The sequence below is a fragment of the Rhincodon typus genome, chromosome 16 (genome assembly GCF_021869965.1).
Source record: "Rhincodon typus isolate 14 chromosome 16, sRhiTyp1.1, whole genome shotgun sequence".
Taxonomy (NCBI): Eukaryota; Metazoa; Chordata; class Chondrichthyes; order Orectolobiformes; family Rhincodontidae; genus Rhincodon; species Rhincodon typus.
The window spans coordinates 34,321,006-34,347,877 of NC_063347.1; the positions used below are offsets into that span (position 1 = coordinate 34,321,006).

Consider the following 26,872-nt stretch of genomic DNA (forward strand, 5'->3'; position numbering starts at 1 on the left):
TTGACACCATGCAGGAAAAAACATATCCACAAACATTCACTCCCTCGACCACCGACGCTCAGTAGCAGCAGTGTGTACTATCTACAAAATGTGCTGCAGAATTTTACCAAAGACCCTCACCGAGCACCTCCCAGACCCACAATGACATCCATCTAGAAGGACAAGGGCAGCAGATATATGGGAACATCACCACCTCCAAGTTCCCCTCCAAGTCACTCACCATCCTGACTTGGAAATATATCACCGTCCCTTCACTGTCGCTGGGTCAAAATCCTGGAATTCCCTCCCTAATAGCGTTGTGGGTCAACCCACAGCAGGAGGATTGCAGCGATTCAAGAAGCAGCTCACCACCACCTTCTCAAGGGCAACTAGGGATGGGCAAGAAATGCTGGCCTGCGAGCGACGCCCACATCCCACTAATGAATAGGAAAAAAAAATCCATTGTGAAAGATGTTAAAATAATTGGCAGAAAAATTTTAAATAAACATGGCTTTTTCCTTATAAAAACTTACCTCATGCAGCAGCGGCCTTCTTGCTTTCAGCGGCGGGAGTGGTGAGGATGCAAGCCAGGAAGGAACTAATATATTCGGGCGCTGGCTAAACCTGAAACACTACACGTGTAGTGTCTCCCACCCATCCTCCTCCTCTAACCAAAAAAAAGACTGTGTGGAGGGTCAGTAAGGTAAGGCCTTTTTTTTATTCTTCTGGAAATCTCGAATAGAGGGAATGGAAGCTAGGGCAGTTGCATGCTCCTCTTGCAGGCTGTGGGAGGTAAGGATCACTGCCGGTGTCCCCTCTGACTTCACCTGCGAGAAGTGCACCCAACTCCAGCTCCTCACAAACCACGTTAGGGAACTGGAGCTGGATCTGGATGAACTCTGGATCATTCGGGAGGCTGAGGGGGTGCTAGAGAGGAGTTATAAGGAGGTGGTCACATCCAAGGTACAGAAAAAAGGTGGCTGGGTGACTGTCAGGAAGGGGAAAGGGAATAGGCAGACAGTGCAGGGATCCCCTGTGGCTGTTCCCCTCAATAATAAGTATACCGTTTTGGATACTGTTGGGGGGGGACGGACCTACCAGTGGAAGGCCATAGCGGACAGGTCTCTGGCACTGAGCCTGGCCCTGTGGCACAGAAGGGAAGGGGGGACAATAGGAGAGCAATTGTAGTTGGGGATTCAACAGTAAGAGGTACAGACAGGCGATTCTGTGGACACGAATGAGATGAACAGATGGTATGTTGCCTCCCGAGTGCCAGGGACCGTGACACCACGGATCGTGTCTTCAAGATCCTTAAGGGGAGGGTGAGCAACCAGCAGTCATGGTACACATCGGTACCAATGACATAGGTAGAAAAAGGACTGAGAATGTGAAAAACGAGTACAGGGCGTTAGGTTGGAAGCTGAAGTCCAGGACAAACAGGGTAGTTATCTCTGGATTACTACCAGTGCCACATGATAACGAGGTAAGAAATAGGGAGAGAGTGCGGCTAAATACATGGCTACAGGGCTGGTGTAGGAGGGAGGGCTTCCATTACGTGGATAATTGTAGCACATTCTGGGGAAGGTGGGACCTGTACAGTAAGGATGGGTTGCACCTGAACCAGAAGGGCACAAATATCCTGGGAGGGAGGTTTGCTCGAGCTACACGGAATGGTTTAAATTAGATAGGCAGGGGGTGGGGAACCGGATTTGTAATTCAGAGGATGAGGTATTCAGCCTTCCAACAGACACAACAGGGAGTGAGGTTGTTAATGAAGAAATGCGGTCAATGGAGCATAATTGTGGACACAGGGATGGTTTGAGGTGTGTATACTTCAATGCTAGAAGTATCAGAAATAAGGCGGACGAACTTGGAGCATGGGTCAGTACCTGGAACTACGATGTTGTGGTCATTACAGAAACTTGGGCAACTCAGGGACAAGAATGGTTGTTGGAAGTTCCAGGATTTAGATGCTTTAAAAGAAATAGGGAGGGTGAAAAAAGAGGTGGGGGTGTGGCATTGCTAGTCAGGGCTAGTATAGCAGCTACTGAAAGGCAGTTCGAAAATGATATGTCTACAGAGTCAGTTTGGGCTGAGGTCAGGGACAAGAAAGGAGCAGTCACTTTGTTGGGGTTTTTTTACAGACCCCCTAATAGTTGCAGAGAAGCGGAGGAGTGGATTGGGAGGCAGATACTGGAAAGGCGCAGAAGTCACAGGGTTGTAGTCATGGGTGACTGAAACTTTCCAAATATTGATTGGAAACTTTTTAGTTGTAATAGTTTAGATGGAGCAGATTTTGTCCAGTGCGTTCAGGAAGGATTCCTGACACAGTGTGTAGATAGAGCAACATGAGGAGAGGCCACTTTGGATTCGGTGCTTGGCAATGAACCGGGCCAAGTGTTAGACCTGTTGGTAGGAGAGCATTTTGGCGGTAGCGATCATAACTCTGTTACTTTTACAATAGTCATGGAAAAGGACAGATACATACAGCAGGGTAAGGTTTATAATTGGGGGAAGGGTAATTATAATTCTGTTAGGCAAGAACTGGGTAAGATAAAATGGGAACAGATGCTGTCAGGGAAGACCACTATTGAAATGTGGAGATTTTTTAAGGAATGCATACTGTGTGTGCTTGAAAGGTTTGTCCCTTGAAGGCAGGGAAGATGCCGTCGAGTGAGGGAGCCTTGGTTCTCAAGAGAGGTTGAACGACTGGTTAAGAGGAAGAAGGATGCTTATATAAGGCTTAGGAAACAAGGACTGGAAAAGGCTCTAGAGGGATCCAAGTTATCCAGGAAGAAGCTGAAGAAAGGGCTTAGGAAAGCTATAAGGGGGCATAAGAAAACCTTGGCAGATAGGATCAAGGAAATCTCCAAGGCTTTTTACATGTACGTGAGGAATAAGAGAATGACCAGAGAAAGGGTAGGGCCGATCAAGGATTGTAAACGAAATTTGTGCACGGAGCCTAAAGAGATAGGAGAGGTCCTTAATGAATAATTTTCTTCTGTATTCATAACGGAGAGGGACCTAGTTGTAGAGGAGGACAGTGTGAAACAGGCTGGTAGGCTAGAGGAGGTGGATGTTAGTAAGGAAGATGTACCAGGAATTTTGAGGAACTTGAAGATAGATAAGTCCCGGGGGCCTGATAGGATTTATCCAAGGATTCTATGGGAAGCAAGGAAAGAGATCACAGGGCCTTTGGCGATGATCTTTTCATCCTCACTGTCCATGGGTAGAGTGCTAGAAGATTGGAGAGAGGCAAACGTCATTCCCTTGTTCAAAAAAGGGAATAGGGATAACCCCGGAAATTACAGGCCAGTTAGTCTTACGTCAGTGGTGGGCAAATTATTGGAAAGGACTCTGAGATATAGGATTTATGATCACTTGGATAGGCTCAGTTTGATTAGTGATAGCCAGCATGGATTTGTGAGGGGTAGATCATGCCTCACAAACCTTATTGAATTCTTTGAAGAGGTGACCAAACAAGTGGTTGAAGGTAGAGCAGTGGATGTGGTATACATGAATTTAAGTAAGGCATTTGATAAGGTTCCCCATGGTAGGCTCATACAGAAAGTAAGGAAGCATGGGATAGGGGGAAATGTGGCAGATTGGATTCAGAATTGGCTGACCCTTAGAAGACAAAGGGTGGTAATGGACGGAAAATATTCAACATGATGCTCAATTACGAGTGGTGTACCACAAGGATCTGTTCTGGGTCCTCTTCTATTTGTGATTTTTGTAAATGATTTGGATGTAGGAATGGAAGATTGGATTAGTAAGTTCGCGGACGATATGAAGGTGGATCGAGTTGTGGATAGTGCGGAGGGCTGTTCTAGGTTACAAAGGGACATTGACAGGATGCAGAGCTGTGCTGAGAAGTGGCAGATGGAGTTTAACCCTGAAAAGTGTGAGGCGATTCATTTTGGAAGGACAAACTTGAAAGCAGAATACAGGGTTAATGGAAAGATTCTTGGCAGCGTGGAGGAGCAGAGGGATCTTGGGGTTCATATCTGCAGTTCCCTGAAAGCTGCCACCCAGGTGGATAGAGTTGTTAAGAAGGTGTATGGTGTGTTAGCTTTCATTAATAGAGGAATTGATTTCAAGAGCTGTGAAGTTATGCTCCAGCTGTACAAAACCCTGGTTCATCCACATCTGGAGTATTGTGTCCAGTTCTGGTCGCCTCATTACAGGAAAGATGTGGAAGCGTTGGAAAAGGTGCAGAGGAGATTTACCAGGATGTTGCCTGGAATGGAGGGAAGGTCTTACGAGGAAAGGTTGAGAGAGCTAGGGCTTTTCTCTTTAGAACGACGAAGGATGAGAGGCGACTTGATAGAGGTGTACAAAATGATCAGAGGTATAGATAGAGTAGACAGCCAGAGACTTTTTCCTAGGGTGGAGGTAGCTATTACAAGGGGGCATAGTTTTAAAGTGAGTGGAGGTAGATATACGGGAGACATCAGAGGTGGGTTCTTTACTCAGAGTGGTAGGGGCGTGGAATGCATTGCTGGAGAGGGTAGTGGAGTCGGCCTCATTAGGGGCATTTAAGCGGCTATTAGATAGGCATATGGATGATAGTATAAGATAGGGTGGAGGTTAGATAGACCTTAGGATTAGGGTAAAAGTTCGGCACAACATACTGGGCCGAAGGGCCTGTACTGTGCTGTACTGTTCTATGTTCTACGTTTTATGTTGAACTTTTATTCTTCACACAATGAAGAATAAACTGGGCACTCAGAATCATACTTATTTGGAAGTATAAGACTTGTTTAGTCTAGAATTGAAGAGAAAAGTGTTCTATATTAATTTCATGTGCCATGTTATAAATATGAAGAAAATTTATTGAAATAGGCATAATAGTAAGCTAAAGTAGCTACTGACTAATACATATTTCTATTTTAAATTATAAAATGGTCATTAGGATTGCCTCTGTGAATGTAACATGAATTAATATGGTATATGCATCCTTTAGAAAATTTGCGATCCTACTTGAGTTGCTTAAGCCAATCATTCTGTCAGATATTCCTCCAATAATTATTATAACCAAAAAATCATAAATTAGGACTTTCAGATATTAGGATATACATTTAATTGATATTGCCACGTTGAGGCTTTAAGAACTGTGACAAATGCCTTGGATTAGAATTATTGACCCCACTGCAAAGGTACTGCAGCATGTCTACACAGCAATGGGGTGCGTAAGCCCTCTAGTGTTTCTTCATATTTATCTCCATATATATGTTTGCTTTCCTCGTTCATTACTTGTTGCATGAAACATGAGGAAGAAGGTTGGGAGGCTTCATCAACAATTATTTTTTGTAATGTAAGGTTTCATCAACGAATATTTTTGTAGTGTTGTGGATGCAGAAAGTGCAGACAAGAAAATAATATCAAAAGGTTAAAAATTATTCCTGCTTCAGAGATTATTATGTGAATTTCCTTGGAGCAAGCTATAAATTCAAACATTTCTAAACAGGAGCCATCTTTAGGGCTTACTTAAAGCATAGAATATGATTAATACATCTTCCATTAAATAAACATGATTACTAATCACTAACAGGCCTAATTTACATACATTGTTTATGTTAATTTACTCTTACTGTAACATTATTAAGATCATGTATTACAAATCAAACATCATCGATTGTAATTAATTTTTTTCAAAATTAGGTTATGCTCCATGTATACTAATGTGATGACCTCATGATGTATATTAACATTGCTGATGATAGCTTTTATTCATTGTTACACTCATCTTTTCACTTATCTCAGCTTTTAATAGCATTGCAAGTTTGCATACTTTACTCCTAATTATGTTTTGATCTCAGCTGATAGTAAAAATGGACAAGTCAGATGCCCAAGTGAAATGTGGCTTGATAGGTCATACATTTTATTTTTGCAGTTTGGTTACTATGCTAACGCAATATATTCACACGATGCAGCTTATGTTCTTTTAACAGAAAGCACAAATTTATCACACAAAAAACAAATCTACACATGACAATTTAAAAAAGATCTTTACATAAATGACCATTTTCCACAAATATTCTTTCTTTGCAGTAGTCTAATCTCAGCGAAATATCATTCTATCTTAACACTTTAATTTCTTACTCAAATGACTCCTCTCCAGGACTGGTGAAAGAACTTAAGATTTCATTCATGCTGTCTTGGCCTGAAGATATCTTTCTAAATTTAACTTTTCCAAGCTAAGCTCTCACAGCCTGGGCACTTCTACAAACTAATAAATTGTCCTTCTGTTGGGATAACTCATCTTCTTCTGAACTCAACTTATTGATGACACCAGAACACCTTTTCCTGTATCATAAAACTCAATGTTGTAAAAATACAGCAATTAATTTCCCAGGTAACTGATCAAGTCATTTCACTAAAGTCACATGCTTTCTTCAGAAAGCTGTCTGTAGTTCACTGTTCAAAATTACTTTCTGATCTTGGTTTGAAAAAAGACAAATCACCATCACAGAACTGAAAACAATAATCAATTTTTCCTCCAATTTGATATCCAAGTTTACAAATAATAACATACCACAAACCACATCATAATTGCAATTGGTAAAATGCTTAACTTATAAAGTTTAATGGACAAATTTGATAGAATGACTGTAAAAGTTTGTTACAATAACAATTAACAATCACTGACTTGCATAAAGAATGAGCTCCTATTAACTTTTTCTCATGAGCTACCAAATAACATATTTCCCTCCATGTCCATGCTATCCTTGTGGGATAATTTAAAATACTTTCATTGTGATCATAAATTAGGATTCAATATCACCAAATAAATAATTGAACAATTTTCTAAATCAAATTCAAAGTTTTCCATCATGATTATGATGTTAAACTAATCTTATTTGTAACTGCAAATAGTTTCCTATGTTTTAAAGGCAATCAAATGAAAATTAAGCTTATTAAAATTTCTCCAAATATCAGCATTATCATAATGTGAATGAAAAATCTTAAAGTGATGAACTGGATTCTGAATTACAGGTCATTAATTCAAATTAACCAGATTTGGAAACTGGAACTGCAAGATTGATCTGGCAATCAGCAGTGCAGATGCTAGATTATAGGCTCAAAGTTAAATTACAAACCATTATTCTATGTATAGGAAATACATGCAGGAAATGGAAGAAGGAGCAAGAACTAAACAATGAATGAAGATGTATCTGTAATACTTTACATTCCTTTTGCTTTTAGACTCTTGTAACAAATTAGTATAGATCTCACAATGTCACTCAGAAGCAAATTAATCATTTGGAATGAAATGCTGACTTTAAAAACATAAAGAACCAAATAATTAGCACTTACTATGCTTTCTTATGAGTCATGCATAAAATGTGCAAACTTTAGCTCATTATATTGCATGGGTGGGTTCTTCAGGCACTGCAATTATTTGACAACTAATTTACCAATTTATAGACTGAACCCAATACTCTGATTTTACCTGGGTCTGACTTGGTCAGCTGGATGAGCCATATAAACAACATGGCTACAAGATCAAGGTAGAGATTGTGTATTATGTAATGAATGGTTTACCTCATGACCCCTCACATTTCTCCACCTTCAACAAGGCTCAAGACAGGAATGTGATAATGTATTCATTACCAGGCTGGATATGTGGAGCTACAACAGCAAATAAGAAATAGGTGAATGGAATTGGTGAGAGTAAGGAGACTGTCAGTGTTTTGGATGGGGTCAAGTTTATGGATGGGTGGTCAGTCAGGAAGGTTTCAATTAGTTAAGAGTTAGCAAAGAAATGCCTTCATAACCATTTGAGCCTAGGAAAGGGCAGAGGCAGGCCATATGCAAAAGTAGAAGCAGGCATTCCTCCTGTTGGAGTGGACAGAAATTGTCTTGGTTTCAGACATTAGTCAGGCTGCAAAATCATATGTAGCTTCAGACAGTGGCCAAGGGGAGGGTTGGGTTTGGTGATGAGGGGACAGAGAATATCCTTCATTAAGAAATTATGCGTCCTCCCTCGAGGCAATAGAACAATGGTTCATCAGACTGGTTCCTGGAATGATGGGATGAAGCTGTGTCCACAAGTCCCATACTCCACAAAGTTTAGAAGAATGGGAAATGTAGATGTGCTGTTCTTAAGTGAATGATGGAGTAAAAGATAAATTATTCCTTGCTTCTTTACACAATAATAGTTAAAATATTTGCACCTTGCAGATAGATTATACTTTCATATCACACATAAAAATTTTCACTCAACATTCCCTGGCTATTTATGTAATATTTGAAATAATTCCAGAGAGGCTGATATCCTGTCACCAAATCACCTTTTATTTACACGTGGAGAGTCCTTGACACTGATCAAGCTTCCTCAGAGTCAGCTCTCAGAGTGAACAGATCCTCTGAGAATCCTGTTTATATCTGTCAGCCAGGGCTGCCTGTTTGGACCAGATTAACAGCCCCAATCAGGGAATTCATATTCTATGAGGTCCACCTGACTGACCTTGTTACAATCACAACAATATTTAACAGAATTTGTTTAAAAGACACAGTCATAAATTGTAACATACAAAATATTTAAGGGACTTGACAGCATAGATGCTGAGAAAATAATCTAGAATATGGATCATTTCAGACTAATAAGGGGAGAAATTCCAATTGTGTTGTAAATCTTAGGAATGCTCTACCCCAGAGAACTCTGAACACTTAGTTGTTGACTGTCTTCAAAACAGTGTTTAATAGATTTTTGGGTACATAGAGAATTAACTAATATAGGTACAGAATTGGAAAGTGAGATGAGATAGAAGATCAGCCATAATCCTGTTGAATGGAGAAGCAGCTTGATGGGTCAAATGGCTTATTCCAGCTCACATTTCTTATCTTTTTACGTAATGTGGTAGACCAAAGTTGTGCTATTCCCAATATATAAATGAAAGAAATTTCTGCTTATCCAATACTGGATATCAAACAATGAGTGTGACAAATCAAAGACAATGGATGGTTTGAGAGAGGAGGTGTTGAGATAGAGTTGGGTGTCATCAGTGAACATACAGAACTTGATGCATCTATGAATTATGTCGTATGGGACCATCCTTGTGGATGAAAAATTGGAGGGGATTAAAGATATACTCTTGGGGGACTGCAGAATTAAAGGCATAGAAGAAGCCATTTTCACAGGTTTTCTTGTGGTGTATTAAAATCCTAGTCCCTTTTGGACTATCCTGGATCAGGTGTATTTTTTAGATGTTCACCATCAACTTAAGGTTAAGGAAGCCAAATCCTAAAATTACTGAATGAGTCTGAAAATCTGGTCTTACTTAACTGAAAGGAAAGGAACAAACCAAGAACATTATCATCCTCCAGGTAACTTCTTAAAAATACTATTTCTTTTTAAAATATCTCGAATATTGTGAGGGTCTCATGATTGCTCCTCAGATTGCTCTACACCAAATATATAGAGATGGAGCATATGCGTTAGTGATACAGAAAATTAAAAGACAGTACAATTTCTAACAATATTAATGTTTATTAAATTCGTAGTTGATGAGGTCGTCAATTGCAATGTTAACACTTGAAAGGAAGAGATAAAAATTTTAATCTTCATTCTGGTAGAGAACATAATTTTTAAATCCAAGTATTGTTACAGTAAAATATTTTGGTTGGATATCAATGAATTATTGAAATTGATGAGTTAATAGATGCCTATAGAGTTATCCTTGGACTCAGTTAAGGGAAGGATAATCATCATTCAATTCTAATAGCCATAATTTTTATCAATAAATCTCAAGGTAATCCAGCAAAACAGAAAGCCATTGAGAACTTTCATTATTTATACTCTTATTTTATCTTATTTCCAAGAATATCTGTTGCATCACAATCTAAGCCAGGCTGTTCTTATTTTAACCTAAATAAGGTTGGTTTCCTTTTAATTTCCAATTATGCTGTAAATTTGCCAGCTGTAAGCCTTATGATGGTTACACTTTTCACAATACTGCTGACTGTGGTTTCAAGATCTGTGATTTGGTCGCAACTCACCTGACTGTGGTTTTGGGCTATCGAAAGAAAGCCATCATATCAACAGTTATGTTTCAGAAATTTGAATCTTAACTGTATTTTGCCCAAGTGTCAATTTTGTTGCCGAGTGAGATTTCTCACCGAATTGTCCCAAACTTGCCTCATTAATTTCCTACTCTGCCCCTATGGTAGCCCCCTTATCTGATCCTAACCCAATTGTACCAATTGCCATAGCCAGAAGAATTCACCACTCACAGGAAATCCTGGAGTAGGCCAACATCTCTGTGGCCCTTGACATCTTTAAACCTCAGCCAAACACCAAGCAAGCATTGAAATTCCTGAGTGCCCCTCACAGTTGGAAATTGGGATTGCTTAAAAGAAGAATTTTTCTACAATTTGTAGCCTGAATCACAGAGCTGTTACGGTGCAGAAGGTGGCCAATCAGCTCATCATATCTGCACTGATTCTATTATCCAGTGTCAATCTCCTGCCTTTTCTCCATATATATGTATGCTTTTTTCTCTCCAAGTAATCCAATGCATTACGTGAACCTGCTTTGACCACATTTCTTACCCTAACACCTTGGTGTGTGAAATGTTTTTTCTCACATTACACTTGCTTTGTTTTGCCCACCACTTTAAATCTATGCCTTCTTGTTCTTTATTCTTTTACAAGCAGTAACAGTTTCTTCCTATCTTTTGAAGTAATGCTTTTGAAAGGATGCATGACACAAAAGGTTCAGAAAGAGAAGTAATACTGATCAGGCAGAGGAAATTAGATTCCTTGTAAGTTTTACAAAAAGCTTCAACCTACAATGATTTTTCTCATCAGATCAGTTGTTATATTGCATAGTTGATGCAGATCCACAGTGTGTGGAATGTATTGGTTAAAATATTAACTAGATTTTAAAGAGAAGGACAAGTAAAGTTAAGGAATTTGAGATTTGTAGCAATGGACATGAAAATGTGTGACAGTAAAAAATACATTTTCATTTTGCACTTCATAGACATGACATGGAATTTTCCCAGCCCCTTAATGATGTGGGCTACGGCGGGAAATTTGGGTACATAGATGGAATTGTCCAGTGATGTCCTTCTTGACGCCGAGACCAGAAAGTCCCATTTTCCAACCCAGTGTTGGATGCTGTGATGACATTCATAAGAACATAAGAACATAAGAACTAGGAGCAGGAGTAGGCCGTCTGGCCCTTGGAGCCTGCTCCGCCATTCAATAAGATCATGGCTGATCTTTTCGTGGACTCAGATCCACTTACCCGCGTTCTCACCGTATCCCTTAATTCCTTTATTGTTCAAAAAAAATCTACCTTTTTTTAAAAACGTTTACTGAAGTAGTGTCAACTACTTCACTGGGCAAGGAATTCCATAGATTCGCACTCCATCACCCCTATTGACTCTTTGTGCCCTATTGTGAGCTGTTTTTACCTCATGTAAGACAAACGGAGGGATTGAGTGAGCTGTAAGTGGATGGCATAGCTTTTAGCCCTGATGCAGGTAGGCAAAAGGTGGTAAGGTGTTCCAAGGTTATGAGATGGCAGCATGGAGGTTATGCATGGTCATGGTATGGGGGGATTGTGTAGATGAAAGTGAATGAGGAGAGATGTTGCATGCAATATTACTTGTGGTAGAGCCCTAGTCTTAGTAGAAGGTGACTGCAGTTGCTGAGGTGGAGTAAATGGTAGGCAGAGGAGAGAAGATGGCAGCACTGACCCTGGCGGAGTAGAGAAGGTCATTGACCTTTTTCCTAAATTTGTGGGCTTTTCTCTGAGCGGTTTAGGCCACATTGATCATGGTGGCAATCTCCGACCAGGCAGCTAGATTCTGGTGATATGGTGTCCTCTACTGGCCCTAGGGTAGAGGACAGCTGCCCTCTGCATCACACTGCCAATTTAGGTCTATAGGTCTCTGTCTGCAAGTTAGACCTTCAATTTTCCGTTATCTGCCATATCTGGGGCAAATGTCATGAACCATGCAGGGCAACTCTGGACTGAAAATGTTTGCTGAGTGTACAACAGACTTTTAAATATGGCATGTGCATCAGTAACCCTGGGATATTCTGGAAGTTATGAGTACATCTGCCAAAGGATAGCGGGAGAATTAGGATAGCGTCAGATGTTAGGGCACCATAGGAGTGCAGTTGCTAGTTAAAGACTTGAGTTTGGGATGATAGCATGAGAAAATTTGCTGGGTTTCACAGAGAGAAACTCTCCATGCAAGATTTCTGTTAAGACTGAGCCCATTGCAAATAGATTTAGCTAGTTTGCAATCATATATTCTAAACAAAAATGAAAAAGTGTTTGTGGATAATATAGTACAGAAATGGCTAAGGACTGAACAGAGTGCACCACCTAAATTCCGAACTGTAAATAATGAGAGGTGGTTGGATTTTTCTGTTGATGGATTTATAAGTGTGAAATTATAAACATCCTAGTAATGAACATGACAAATGAATGTGTTATTAGTAATAGAGCTTGTGAAATAAATCATGCAATAATGGATGAGATGTTTCATAATATCTTAGCCAACGAACTAATTTGCAATGCGGGAAGAAAGCATTTACGAAGGTTGACATTTCAGAGAAAATGTGGCTACCTTTACAGCATTGTGTAGGACCATCAGAGATACATTTTAATCCAGGGAACATAGCATACTACAAAAGAGAAGGACTGAAAGAGTGGTGAAGTCTGGATAAGATGAAAGGCAGTTATAGAAAAACAGAGACAACAAGGTGCAGGGTGTGGATGAACACAGCAGGCCAAGCAGCATCATAGGAGCAGAAAGGCTGACGTTTCGGGCCTAGACCCTTCATCAGGAAAGGTTTCAGGGCCGAAGAGATTACGAGAGAGTTGCAGTGGGAGAGAGATCCCCTGAAGTTTGTCCGGAGGGAGGAGGGTAACTTTTTCAGGCTAGGCATCCTTAGAAGAGGCTTCGCAGTGGGGTTAAAATTGAATCAGAGATAGTAGGAACTGCAGATGCTGGAGAATCCGAGACAACAAGGTGCAGGGCTGGATGAACACAGCAGGCCAAGCAGCATCATAGGACCAGAAAGGCTGACGTTTCGGGCCTAGACCCTAGACCCTTATGGCAACTGACAGTGGTTGCAATTGAACTAGTTTTTTTTAAATCAAGTTTTACTCTCTGTTCTGGTGAGTCTCTAATCAAAGGCCAAGGGCCTACTCCTGCAATGATTTTCTATGTATATCCCCATAACATTAGCTTGGGGTTTTGAAATAATTAGTCCAGTGATACTACTACGCCATCATCTCTTCACATGAAAACAAAGGCCATGGAACAGGCCAGAGATATACAAGAAATAGAAGTCCTTATGATTGAAATGTTTTAGTGGATACCAACAATTTAGAAAACCAGCTGACAAAGCTTGCCGCATAAAATGACACAGAAAGCCGGATATAATTTGATGTGTACACTGAAGTGTCAGAAAGAGGGCAGCCAACCTTATCACACAAAAAAGCATGGCTTCTTGATGGTGTCTGTGAGGTTAAAGCTAGATTAGTAGTTCAGATTTTTGAAGACAGACTGAGAAATCAAAATATTAGAGTTGATTCCCCTACGGCAAGAAAAATGATCCTGGAGATTTTCTTAGCTCTTTTGACAAAATATTTCTGGGAATTTAAATCAATTGATATAAAAATTACATTTTACAAGTGGAAAAAATTTCAAGATGAATTCTGTTTGAAGCCATCTAAAGATATACGGGCAAAGTTGTTAAAAATAAAGTGTGTGTTTATAGGTTGAATGAACCAAAAGAATGTGTTATTTTTCAGTTAGCTCCATCCTGTGGATTGAATTTAGCTAAAAGTAAATCCAGTGATATTGTATTGGCATCACAAGGAGAAACTAGCAGCCATAGTTGTCAAGCACCTTCATGATTTTAGATGAGTTTCTGTAGAATTCGAATAATCTGTGATTGATAAAAAATAAAAGAAGTTGAAGATTGGTTATTGTATTTTAGGGGCTTTTACATATTTTACGATTATAATTCAAGCAGAACAAGTTGGGAGTGGCCTTAAATCAACAATCTTATTTAAAACATTTTTGATTTTATTGTCATGTATACTGAAATACAGTGAAAATTTTTGTTTACGAGCGGCACAGGCAGATCACAGCAAGCAAAGGATGTACAGTTCAAAAAGACTTAGAGGCATACAGGTTACATTGCAGGTTACATTATTTGAGGCTAGAGTCTATTCAACAGTCTGATAACGGCCAGAAAGAAGCTGTTCTTGAATCTGCTTGTGCTGGTGTTCAGGCTTCTGTATCTTCTGCCTAACGGAAGAGGTTGTAGGAGATCATTACCAGGGTGCGATAGGTTTTTGATAATTCTGGCCGCCTTTCCACAGCAGTGGGCTGGGTTAATGGAGTCTATGGATGGAAGGTTGGCTTCTGTGATGGTCCGGGCTGTGCAGACCACCTTCCGTAGTTTCTTATGATTCAGGGCAGAGCAGTTTCCATACCAGGCCTTTATGCACCCAGACAGTATGCTTTCAATGGTGCATCTGTAGAAGTTGGTGAGGGACCTTATGGACATGAAAAAATTTCTTGAGCTGCCTGAAGAAGAAGGGGTGTTGTTGTGCCTTCTCGACTGTTGCGTTTACGTGGGAGGTCCAGGACAGGTTATCGATTATCATCACTCCAAGGAACTCAATGCTCTTCACTCTCTCAACCTCAGTTCCATTGATGTAGATGGGGGTGTGTTCTCCTCCTTTCTTTCTGAAGTCAATGATCAGTTTTTTAGTTTTGCTGATGTTGAGAGACAGATTGTTAACTTTGCACCATGTCACCAAACTCTTTATCTCCCTTTTGTATTTTGACTTGTTGTTAGATATCCATCCCACTACCGTGGTGTCGTCAGAGAACTTGTACATGGCGTTCATTTGAAATTTGGCAACACAGTCATAGGTATACAGGGAGTACAGTAGGTGGCTGAGGAAGCATCCTTGGGGGGCTCCAGTGTTGTGTGTTATTCTGGAGGAAGTCAGTTACCTATCTTCACTGATTGCAGGCTATAAGTCAGAAATCTGAGGATCCAGTTGCAGAGGGTAGAGCCGAGACCAAAGTCATGCAGTTTTGAGATCAGTCTGGAGGGTATGTTGGTGTTGAAGGTGGAGCAGGAGTCTGATATTGGTGTCTTTGTTGTCCAGATGTTTCAGGGATGAGTGCAGGGCTGGAGATATGGCATCCTCTGTGGACCTGTTATGTTGGTAGGCAAACTGTAGGGGATCGAGACAGGTTGAGAGACTGGAGTTGATGTGGGCCATGATCAGCCTCTTGAAGCACTTCATGATTATTGAGGTCAGAGCCACTGGGCGGTAGTTATTAAGGCACATTGCATGTTTTTTCTTGGGTACAGGGATGATGGTGGTCTTTTTGAAGCAGCTGGAGACTTCAGCTTGTAGGACGGAGGTTGAAGTTGTCGGTAAATACCTTCGCCAGTTGTACATCTCAATAAGTAGGCCTATGACCAGTGGTGTGCCTCAAGGATCAGTGCTGAGTCCACTGCTTTTTGTCGTTGATATAAATGATTTGGATATGAATATATTAAGCTTGCAGGTGATACCAAAATAAGTGGTGTAGTGGATAGTGAAGAAGATTACCTCAGGACCTTAATCAGACGGGTCAATGGGCTGAGGAGTGGCAGATAAAGGTAAATTGAGGTCAGAGCCACTGGGCGGTAGTTATTAAGGCACATTGCATGTTTTTTCTTGGGTACAGGGATGATGGCAGATAAATATGATGTGTTGCATTTTGGCAAGGTAAACCAGGGTAGGACTTATACAGTTAATGGTAGGGCCCTGGAGAGTATTGATAAACAAAGAGACCTAGGGATGCAGGTGCATATTTCTTTGAAAATGGAGTCACAGCTATGCAAGGTGATGAAGAAGGAGTTTGGCCAGCTTCTATTCTTTGGTCAGAACATTGAGTATAGGAGTTGGGACGTCACGTTGCAGCTGTACAGGACATTGGTGAGGCCACTTTTAGAATATTGCATACAATTCTAGTTGCCCTTATATAAAAAGGATGTTGTTAAACTTGAGACTATGAAGAAAAGATTTACATGGATGTTGCCGGGACTAGAAGGTTTGAGTTATAGGGATAGTCTGAAAAGGCTGTGGGCTTTTTGGCCTGGAGCACTGGAGGATGAGGAATGACCTTATCAAGGTTTATAAAATCATGAGGGGCATGGATAGGGTGAATAGTCAAGGTCTTTTTCCCAGAGTGGGGTCGTGTAAAACTAGAGGGCAAAGGTTTAAGGTGAGAGGGGAAAGATTTGAAAAGGACCTGAGGGGTAACATTTTCGCAGAGGATGGTGCGTGTATGGAACGAGCTGCTAGAGGAAGCAGTGGAGGCTGATACAATTACAACATTTAAAAGGCATCTAGATGGGTATGTGAATATAGACAAATTGGGCCAATGGGTCTGTTTCAATGCTGTATGCCTCTACTGCCAAGTCCTCGCAGAAACAGGATCCTCTATTTCAGGTAGAAGCAGTCCAGCTGAGACGTTTGATTGGTCGGTTTAACTGGTTATGCACTCAGACTAGACCCAACACAGTTAAGACCAATTGGAACTGAGTACCAAATTAAAACTTGTGGTTAAGTAGGTTCTGTGACCAAATAAAATGGGAGGAAATTAAATTCAGAGAAGTAAGCAGTCAAGTTGCCAGCTATGGGTGATTCAGAAAAATGAAGTTAGCAATTCTGAGCAATGTTTCAAGCATAAATCTTCCAGATGGCTGGATTTATCATATTCTTGGTGGTTGAGAATAATAAATGTTGTCCTTTGGCCTGGGAAGTTAAAAGAACCTTAGCACCTAAAACTTTAGCACTGGTAAAATCAATGGATAAGGGGTGTACTTATCTAATATTCTGAGGGAAATTTTATACAAGAGGCAGGTTTAGAAAAAATATTGTCCATAAAATGTTATATGGATAACTATTCTCTTTTGGATAATGTTCATTTGACAAAAGGTGTTGCAGAGAGAAATTTGGGAATTGACCTTACTGATATGAAAGGAATATTGGAAAGAAAGATTCCTAAAATAAAATGATTGACACAAATCATCAATTATCAGATTCTTTTCTTATGGCAAACATTTATTTTTGTAAATTATTAAATGTCCTCAAAGAGGGATGTCTTAGTTATGATGACAGCATTGAATATTATGTTTAACAGTATGGATAACATTTATTTTTTTTCATTGTTTTGTAATTATTTCTATACATGTAAAAATATGCTTCCTTAAAAATAGTTAATATACGATCTGATAATGATTGGTTGAAATATAATGTGAGACACAAAAAAAAACAAACATTTTATACAGTCATACAGCACGGAAACAGACCTTTCAGTACAACTCGTCCATGCTAACCAGGTTTCCCAAACTAAACTAGTCCCATTTGCCTGCATTTGGTTTATATCTCTCTAAATCTTTCCTATTCATGCACCTGTCCAAATGTCTTTTAAATGTTGTAACTGTACCTGCACCTAACACTTCCTCTGGCAGTTCATTCCATATATGCACCACCCTTTGTGTGAAAAAGTTGCCCCTCGGGTTCCTTTTAAATCTTTCCTCTCTCACCTTAAAACTATGCCCTCTAGTTTTGAATTTACCTACCCTCGGGTAAAGACCTTTGTTATTCACCTTATTTTTTCCCCTCATGATTTTATAAGCCTCTATAAGGTCACCCCTCAACCTCCTATGATCTAGGGAAAAGGTCCTAGCCTATCCAGCCTCTCCTTAGAACTCAAACCTTCTAGTTCTGGTAACATCCTTGAAAATCTATTCTGCACCCTTTCCAATTTCATAGAATGTCTCCTAGAATTTGATTTGGAAAGATCATGACCAAAAGTTTGAATTTGGAGAACAGAGGGGAATCTCTTAATATATGGTTAATCACATTTGTTACCTTTTGTTAATGTTCTTATTTATGGTTAGGAGAAATAAGTAGTGTTCTTCATTATCTGAGCACATATAAATCGGGAGCAGATGTGACACTTGGTGTGCATTGAGAGGAATAAGACTGAGGAAGACAATCAATTCTCAACATAAAGAACAGATATATACACATAGGTTTCAATTTCAAAAACTGGCTTGTATTCTATTGACAAGGTTTGCCCTCCAACCTTTTCCATGATGTCCCTGTTAAGACTTCACCTAATTTTTTTCTTTCCCAATCTCTCCCATTCCACATGCCCAACAAAGTGAAGTTGACGCTGTGTGAAGGACAGTTTTTTTGAAGCCAAAGAGATTGTGCAAGTGCACAGAGGCACTGTGAATCACCTTGAGGCATGTGATTACATTTTTCAGTACACCATATTTAACTTGCCTTCAGTGAGTTTGGGACACAACCATTTAACCTTGTTTTAGGATGACAGGTCTGTCACCAGCAACTCTTCCTCCTTTGTTTGTTCTTTGATCTTTGGCTACGTGAAAAGGTCTTTTTTCTCATGTCACATTTGCTTTCAATAGATGAACTACAAATATTTAAAATACTTCTGACTGGGAGTTTTTTTTAGCAATGCACAAATTATGTGCTAATACAGGATTTAATGTTTCTCTTCTGCTAGGTCTTCAACTTGTCTCAGTCCCCAATTCCTATCCTACTACTGGGGCTTTCCTTTTCCACGGCTTGGAAAGCTACGCAATATACAGCAATGATGATAGAAGCTCTTGCTGGGCAGTGTTGCAAGAAACCATCAAATGGATCCAGGTACCTCAAGTGCTGCTTTAGCATGCAAAGGTCATGCTCAATGATTCTCATAGAAGCATGGATATTGCCGTACCTGCATTTAACTGGAGTCCAAAGTTTCCACAGAGATGTCATAAACTCTGGGTACATAGGATAACACCATAGCAGCTTTCTTGAGACTTGTTTTTCATAATTAGTATTCATGAAACTATGGAACTAAAATGGAAGGCAATTCAACAGCTGTTTAGAAGGTGAGCATTTATTTTTATTTTGGTGCTGAGGGTTTTAGAAATGACCAAGATGTAAAAAAGAATTTTTGTGAACCATAATTTCCTGCACAATTAAAAATCCAGTTAGTCTGCAATATTGCAGTGTTCTTATGCTACTGTTGATTTTCCATGGAGGGAATGAGATGTGATGCTCAAGTCAACAATTCAGCCGTGACCTGCTTCACACATATATACACAGCTGATTGGTTAACATTCATAACATCCCCACTAGCAGCTTGACATAATCCCACCACATAAACACTTGGTTTAGACATGATTTTCACAGCCAAAGCCATGCCATGCATGTCAGGCTCAGTGCAAAGCATAGACTTGTAGTGCTTTACATTATGAACTGAATCCATCACAGGTACAATTCCTCGTGCAAATGGATGTATGTACATTTTGGTTGCAGAGATGCAGGCTGATCTAAAAGCACAAATGAGGGTGAATTCCAATTGGCACAGCTGAGATAGAAAATCAAACAATTGCAAAGTATCTGCTACAAAAATCTTCTAAAATATCAATAGCAGCAAAAAGTAAGTAAACTTTAGAAATACTGTAGCAATTTTTCAAATTGTTTTTAAAAAAACTAATTTTTATACAGAGCTTTGGGTCGTATAACTGGTTCACTATAATTCTTTAGGGAAGAAAAGCCATTGTCCTTATCTAGTCTGATCCCTATGTGATTCCAGTCTTGCACCAACATTGTTCACTCTTAATAGTTCTCCAAACTGGTTGAGAAAAATTGCACAACTGTGAGCCTGTAGAAAGGAGTAAATGAAAACAGACTCGACTTGGTTGTGCCTTGATTGTGAATCAGGCTTGACAAAACAATGCCCAGCTCAGGTGACAACACAGGTCCAGTGTTAAGGTTGGGAGAGCTATCTAACAGACTAACAAAGTAATGATTCTGACAGTCATATGTACTTCCAATGGGAACAGTTTATTTCCCTATCTACTCTTCCCAAATATCTCATGATTTTGAATATAATCAAATCTCCACTCAATGTGCACTTTTTAAAGAAACTACTCCTAACTCTTCCAATCTCTGAAATTCATCATCCTGGAACCATTCTCTTTAATCTTATCTGCACTCTTTCTAATGCCTTCACATATTTTCTAAAGTATGGTGGGGCTCAGAATTAGACGTAATACTCCTGTTGAGGCTGAAGCAGTGTTCTATAAAAGTTTAACTTAATGTCCTTGTTTTCGTACATCTATACCTACTGTACTTTAACTGCCCTCTTAATCTGTCCTGCTGTCTGTATGAATGATGTGCATACACATATACCCTGGACTGAAGGTCTGCATTCAGGTCCCACCTATCTCACAGATGCGTTATAACATTGCACACGTTGATTCAATTTTACTTTACATTCAGGTCCCTCTCTCCAATAGTATCCTTTAGCTTGTATTGTCTCTGCGCATTCTTCCAAACAAAGTAAATCACATCAAACCTTTCGGTGTTAAATTTCATCTGCTATTTGTCAGCCCAGTTCTTCAACTTGTCTTTTGAGGTTCGAGCCTATTCTCGTCATGACACGTCCAAGTTTGGTATCTTCAACATATGTTGAACTTGTGCCTAGTAAAGCCATGACATCAGGGAGAGCAGGGGACTTGAGACTAGTCCTTGAGGAGCTCCACTATAAAGGTCTTCCAGTATGAGCAGTTTGTAGTGCTGGTGTAAATGGAGAGGTTCTATTTGACCAAGTGGTGAAATGCCATCGCAGCCTGTCGTATTGGAGCATCTTCAGCATCCGTCCCTGGCTCCGATTCACGAGCACCTGCCGTCTCCATGACAACGAAGGCGCCGGCGCACACTGTCCAATAGAAATAATCAAGGCAGGGATGGCGCTACCAACCTATCAGAGCGAACCTTCCTCCCAGTTCGGCCACTTGGACGATGCTCAGCCCGTCCAATAGGAGAGGCCGTTGTATACAGCGCCGTCAAACTTCGGGACTTTCCGGCAACTGTCGAGCTTCGGGTGAATCAGACTAGGAGCCGTCAACAAGCAGCTCCTTCTCCCCACACCGAGCGGTACAGTTACAGGCTGCAGAGATGGACATTCTCAATCAGGTCAGAGACACATATGTTCTTCCGTCTCAAGTTGCATTCGGTAAAATACTGTAATAGAAAGATTGTTTCAAGGTGTTTTCTTTAAAATAAATGCCTGTTTAATACTTTAATTCTCTAGCTTGTAGCATCTGGTACATTTCGCATCGCCAAGGAGCCTCTGGGGTTTGTGCGCCTCCTCGAATGGGTAAGTTTTACAGAAAATCTATTAGTGGCATTTAAGAAGGGACGTGACAAATAGTGGATTTATGATATTGCTTTGCAACGCTTTTTGACTCGTTTGACTTATCTATTGCTGGTTTGCCTATGAAGCGGAATGCAATACTTCTTTTATATCAAGAAAATATACAGATGAAGTAGATGACTATGCGTACTCCTGGCTCGAACTCATCTGTTTGGTTCCCGACAAAAATGTGATACAAAGGTTTTCTGTTGAGAACGTGATGCCGCCCCTTTCCCTTACCGGTTGTTTATACCAACAGGCAAGGGGCTTTTACGTACGAATGGCTGCGCAAACTAGTGCCTTTGAAATGTTCTTCCAGCTTTGTATGCATTAAATAAAGGATAAGATCTTGTTATATATTTGGAAGATAGTAATTGATGGCAAGAAATCTTTGACGTTCGAGTTCGATAATAGAAGGATGGCGTTAGATTTGTTGTATCAGTCAAATGGAAAATGTTTAACCTTAGAATTTGCCAATCGATCGATATACTTGAGGTTCCCCATTTCATGACTGATTTGACTTGTTTTTTTCAGCATAGAATACTCTGACTGAAGAATCAAACGAGGTTTGAGAGGTTTACTCTATTCTTTGCATCGATTTCCTTTCCTTCACATTTCTGATATGCAAATATTGGTATTGAAAGGAACTTGGAATCTTTATTTTGCTGTTTCTAAAATCATGCTACCACAGTGGATTATTTCTTTGTTTTGAAAAGCTGGTAATTCAATTTATGACGGATAAGTTAAAGAATATAATTTATCATAAATTAAGTTTTCTTTCCAGATGGTAAATATAATTGGCTTAGAAGAACCCCGAGGCAATGATGTTTGTTTAGAAGACAGTGATCAATGGTTTGTGTACAGTGTGCTTAGATAGCCTTGGAGTTCTTTCATTAGATTTATAGAATCCCTACAGTGTGGAAGCAGGCCTTTCAGCCCATCGAGTCAACACTGACCCTCCCAAGAGCATCCCACCCAGACCCACCCCATCCCTGTAACCCTGCATTTCCCATGGCTAATCCACCTAACCTGCACATCCCTGGACACGATGGTCAAATTAGCATGGCTATTCCACCTAACCTGCACATCTTTGGACTGTGGGAGGAAACTGGAGCACCCGGAGAAAACCCACGCAGACACAGGGAGAATGTGCAAATTCCACACAGACAGTGGCCCGATGCTGCAATCAAACCCAGGTCCCTGGTGCTGTGAGGTAGCAGTGCTAAACAATGAGCCACAGTGCTACCCCATTGATTTGTACCAAAATGTATCAAAATTATTCAAGAATGATGGAGTACCCAAGGTTTTTTAGAGAAATATTTTGACTGAATATCTGGGCTTCAATATTTAGAGGAATAATTGCCACTTCCAGAAATCTGTCCAAATAAAAAAATGTTTATTCTGACAAAAAGTGAATAACTGTTTTGTTTTAAAGAATCATTTATTGCATTTGTATACAGAGAAGTAGAATGAAGCATTTGTTTACTATTATGTGGTGGTATCTTCTGGTCATGTGGTGGTGCATTGTCAGTGCCAGTAATTGGAGTAGAATCTGCAATTCAGACATTTAATACCTGAATGTATTGCTTGACCCCTAAATCAAATTTATTTATTACAAGGAATAAAATATAATTGTACAGATTAAAATTGTTTTCTATGATTAATCATTTCTGTGTGCTGTTTCAGAATGGGTGGTAAAAGTGCATCTTATGTCCTATTATGGGGAATATTTAATAAAACTATTTATGTAGAAAATAATGTTGCTCTTCATCAGAACAGATAGATATGAGTCTGTAAAATAACCTAATTTTCAGATTATCATTTTCTAAACAGAAAAGTAAACAAAATTGACACTGATTATATTTTTTTTTAATTCTTTCATAAGATGTGTGCGTCACTGTGTGGTTTTACTTAGTACTTAGCTTCCTTGAAACACAAATGTCAGCAAATTGACTTATTACGTGATTAAGTGTGAAATCTTTGTCCATAATTCTGTGAAGTAAGTATGCTGTACAATATGATTGAATTCTACATTGTTGCATGACCAGTTTTGCCATTCTGAAGTATTCTACGTGCTATTTTGACGTGTTCATGTCCAAAGGACAATACAATTCTCTGATCAACAAACACATGAAATATTGCATTACAGATTATATGTACACCACAGTATATATTTGTTATTTTTGAAAATAAAAATGCTGCATCACCAGCTGACTAATATGGAAAGTGAAATTTTAGGAATTGACTATTCTAGCAGTTGAATTTGAGGTAACAATAATTCTTTGAAGGTACACAAAGTAAATACAAAGTACAATCCCTGGTAGGCAAATGAATTATCTGTCCAGAAACAAAAATTTCTTAAGTTTGAACTTCACACCTGCTTGGAACTCAAAAGTAAAGTACTGCTATTGCTAAAAATGTGAAATTAAATCATTAAACAACAGAAATACTCAGCAGGTCAAGCAGCATCTGTGGAGGGAGAGAAAAGTTAGGTTTTCAGACAATTGACTGTTCAACAGATGATATTTATGAAAGAACGTAAGTGGCCTGAAATGTTAACTTTGTTTCTCTCTCTGTGATGAAATCGATTTCCAGCATTCTGTGAGAATGTAACCTCCAGGGTTTCAAAGTGTTAATAGCTTTCAGCTTATGGCCAAAAATAGGGGAGGGGATTTATGAAAAATTTCTAATCATTCACTCAGGATAGTTTTTGGGAGGGGGTGGGGGGTCATTGAAGAGGTATCCAAAGGTTACAGGCAGTTTGAAAAGGACAGCCCAAGAAAGGTGTAGACTTCATGTTAAGAGTTCTACAGTGAACTGCACTTCTGTATAGAAAACTGAAAGAAATGCAGATGCTAGAAATCTGAAACAAAAAGAAATTGGTGGAAAATCTCAGCAGGTCTGGCAGCATCTATGGAGAGAAAGCAAAGTTAATGTTTTGGGTCCAGTGACCTTTCCTCAGAACTTCTCCATTCTCAGGAAGGATCACTGGACCTGAAACGTTAATTCTCCTTTCTCTCCACAGATGCTGCTGAGATTTCCCAGCAATTTCTTTTTTTGTTGCAGATTTCTAGCATCTGCAGTTCTTTCAGTTTTCTGTATAAGGGATGTTGGAGTCAGGACTCGTGGGAGATGAGGAATTGAGATGGTTGCTGGCTTTTTCTTGGGGAAGCTATGAGGAACTCATGCGAATATTAATACTTATTTGCAGTTGAGAATGAGCGTTGGAAAGCTCACAAAACAGTTTTTTTTGAGGGGGATGTAACTGACCTATATCAGGGCTCAGGGAAAAACCCAGGCAGTTTTACTTTGGCAAATCCAGCTCTTAGGAGCTGGTGTTAAACTTGTGAGTGGGTATTGGAGTGCAATTTCCAAGTCCAGGGGAGCAAAGAAACAAGTCAGGAGGATGATCAACCACAGCAGGAATATTCATTGTAGCAGTCTATAATGGAGCAAGAAAAGATTAGCAAAGGTGAGGAATTGTGATGCCTTGTGAATTTTAAAGAGATTTGACAATCTACTGTAGCACTAATATCTGGATGGAATTACTTTCTTAATTGCATATGCTATTTGATGTGCACCATGGAGTGTTTGATCACAGTCCACTATCCGAGTGCACATATGTTAATTTTGGGTTTAAGAGTACATATATTTTAGATTGCATTACTAATCTAGCATTCTAGTAGTTATTGTAGTTTGTTCAAAACCATGGAATCTGGTGGCTTTATTCTAATGATAAGTCTCCTGAATGTCATATTTTATCTAATTGAAAGCAGATTTTAACTGGTCCAGGATTGAAACAGCCCACAAGTGCTGCCTGTCCTCCTGAATGTTCCCAGCTTTTTCTGTTTTTATATCTGGATTTCAAATTATGTTTGCTTTCATTGGCTGCCTCGACAATATTTTCACTCACTCTGCTAGCTGTTCTGTCTTAGAGGCAGGACAAAACTAATAATGTCCACACCACTCTGCTTGAATATTTGTGACTGGCAGCTATGCACAAAACAAGTTCAATCCAGACCTTGTTCATTCAGCTAGAGGAGGTTATGATGAAATGACACAGATAGAGAGAAAAATGGTTTGAAGAGGAAGTAAATTAAAATATCCAAAACAATACCTTTTTCAGACATCATTATCACAACCATATTTTAGCAATAACACCTATGAGAAAATTACTCTGTTATTCTTTCTGAGTGAATATTCAAAGATTGAAATGAGTCATCTGCATGGTAGAACTTCACATTGATTAATAAACTGAACAGCAGTAGATCTGAAGTGAAAGCGATTCATAATAATTGGCAAGGTTTTAGCTCACATGGGAAATGCATATTAATAGTTAACAGGTTGTGTACTGTGTTGGATCATATACTTCTTGTACTTGTTACAAATAAGCAATTTTCACATATTTACTCACCTTGAAAACTTGCCACCATGTCCTTACCTTCAAATGAAATCTTCTAAGCATATTTTGTTTTAAGCATTGAGTAATGAATAATATTTCTGAGTTTTGCTGCTTTTTCCCAAGGAAATTATATGGAGATTTGGAGGTGGTTGTCCCCAATTTCCTTCAACAGATTTGATTTTAACTTATTGCTATTTAGTTGCTGTTTATATTATTTAATAATGTGTAATATTGCACAATATTTATGCTAATATTAAAATATTTCAAGAATGAAAGAACAGAATGTAAGTGGATTAATGGAACTAGACTGTAAAGGAACTGTGGAATAAACAAATTAAAAACAATTATTCATAAGGGCTAAATTCATGAATTGTGTGGATTAAATAAAAAAGATAGGAATATCCCAGCATATACAAATCAATTTCTATTACTTGACATAGGAATTTTTTGGGTGAATTGTAGTTTTAAAACATTCGATCTAGCCTCAAAATTACTGTTGTTCATATTAGAAAATGATTGCTTAATGTGCATGTAATTCCCTTCCTTCGCTGATTGAGCAAAGTAAATTAAGCCTATTTTGTCTAAAATTAGAAAAATGGGAGATAATCTTATTGAAACATCATGAAAGGGTTTGAAGGAATTGATACTGAGAGGTTGTTTCCACTGTATGGGCAACTTAGAAGAAGGAGTCATAGTCTCAGAATAAAGGGTCCATCATTTAGGACTGACAGGAGGAGGCATTTCTTCACTCAAACAGTCATGAATCTTTGGAATTGGATTGTAGACATTCTTGACTGTATTTTAGAGTGGGACAGAGAAACTCTTGGTTCTGCAGGAATCAAGGGATATAGGGGGTAGTTAGGAAAGTAGAGTTGAAGCTCAAAATCAGCTATGATTTTATGTTAAGACAGAAAGTAGGTGATTCATTTTTCTCACAGATGGTGTTAGAATGCGGAATTCCCTTAGTAGAAAGTAGTGGAGACTGTATCTTTACATTTTTACAAGGCTGAATTAGATTTTTGGTGGATAATTGAGTCAAGGGTTATGGGTTTTAGACATGAAACTGGAGCAGAGACTACAACCAAATTAACCATGATCTTAATGGATGGCGGAGTAGATTCAAAGAAGTGAATAGCCTATTCTTACTCCTGAGTTCCATGTTTCTGTGAACAGTAGAGCAGACTTGACAGGCCATATTATCTGTGTTCTTGTG

The 26,872-nt window shown here is 39.3% G+C and overlaps 1 protein-coding gene across 1 annotated transcript in view; it reads left to right on the plus strand.

Moving 5' to 3' along the window:
* The window catches only part of synpra (synaptoporin a), a 358,266-nt gene that overhangs the window by 35,534 nt on the left and 295,860 nt on the right, over positions 1–26,872 (plus strand). Inside the window, exon 2 of the mRNA XM_048606732.1 lies at positions 21,156–21,221. Coding sequence (XP_048462689.1) covers positions 21,156–21,221 — 66 coding nt within the window. The remainder of the gene's footprint in view (positions 1–21,155; positions 21,222–26,872) is intronic.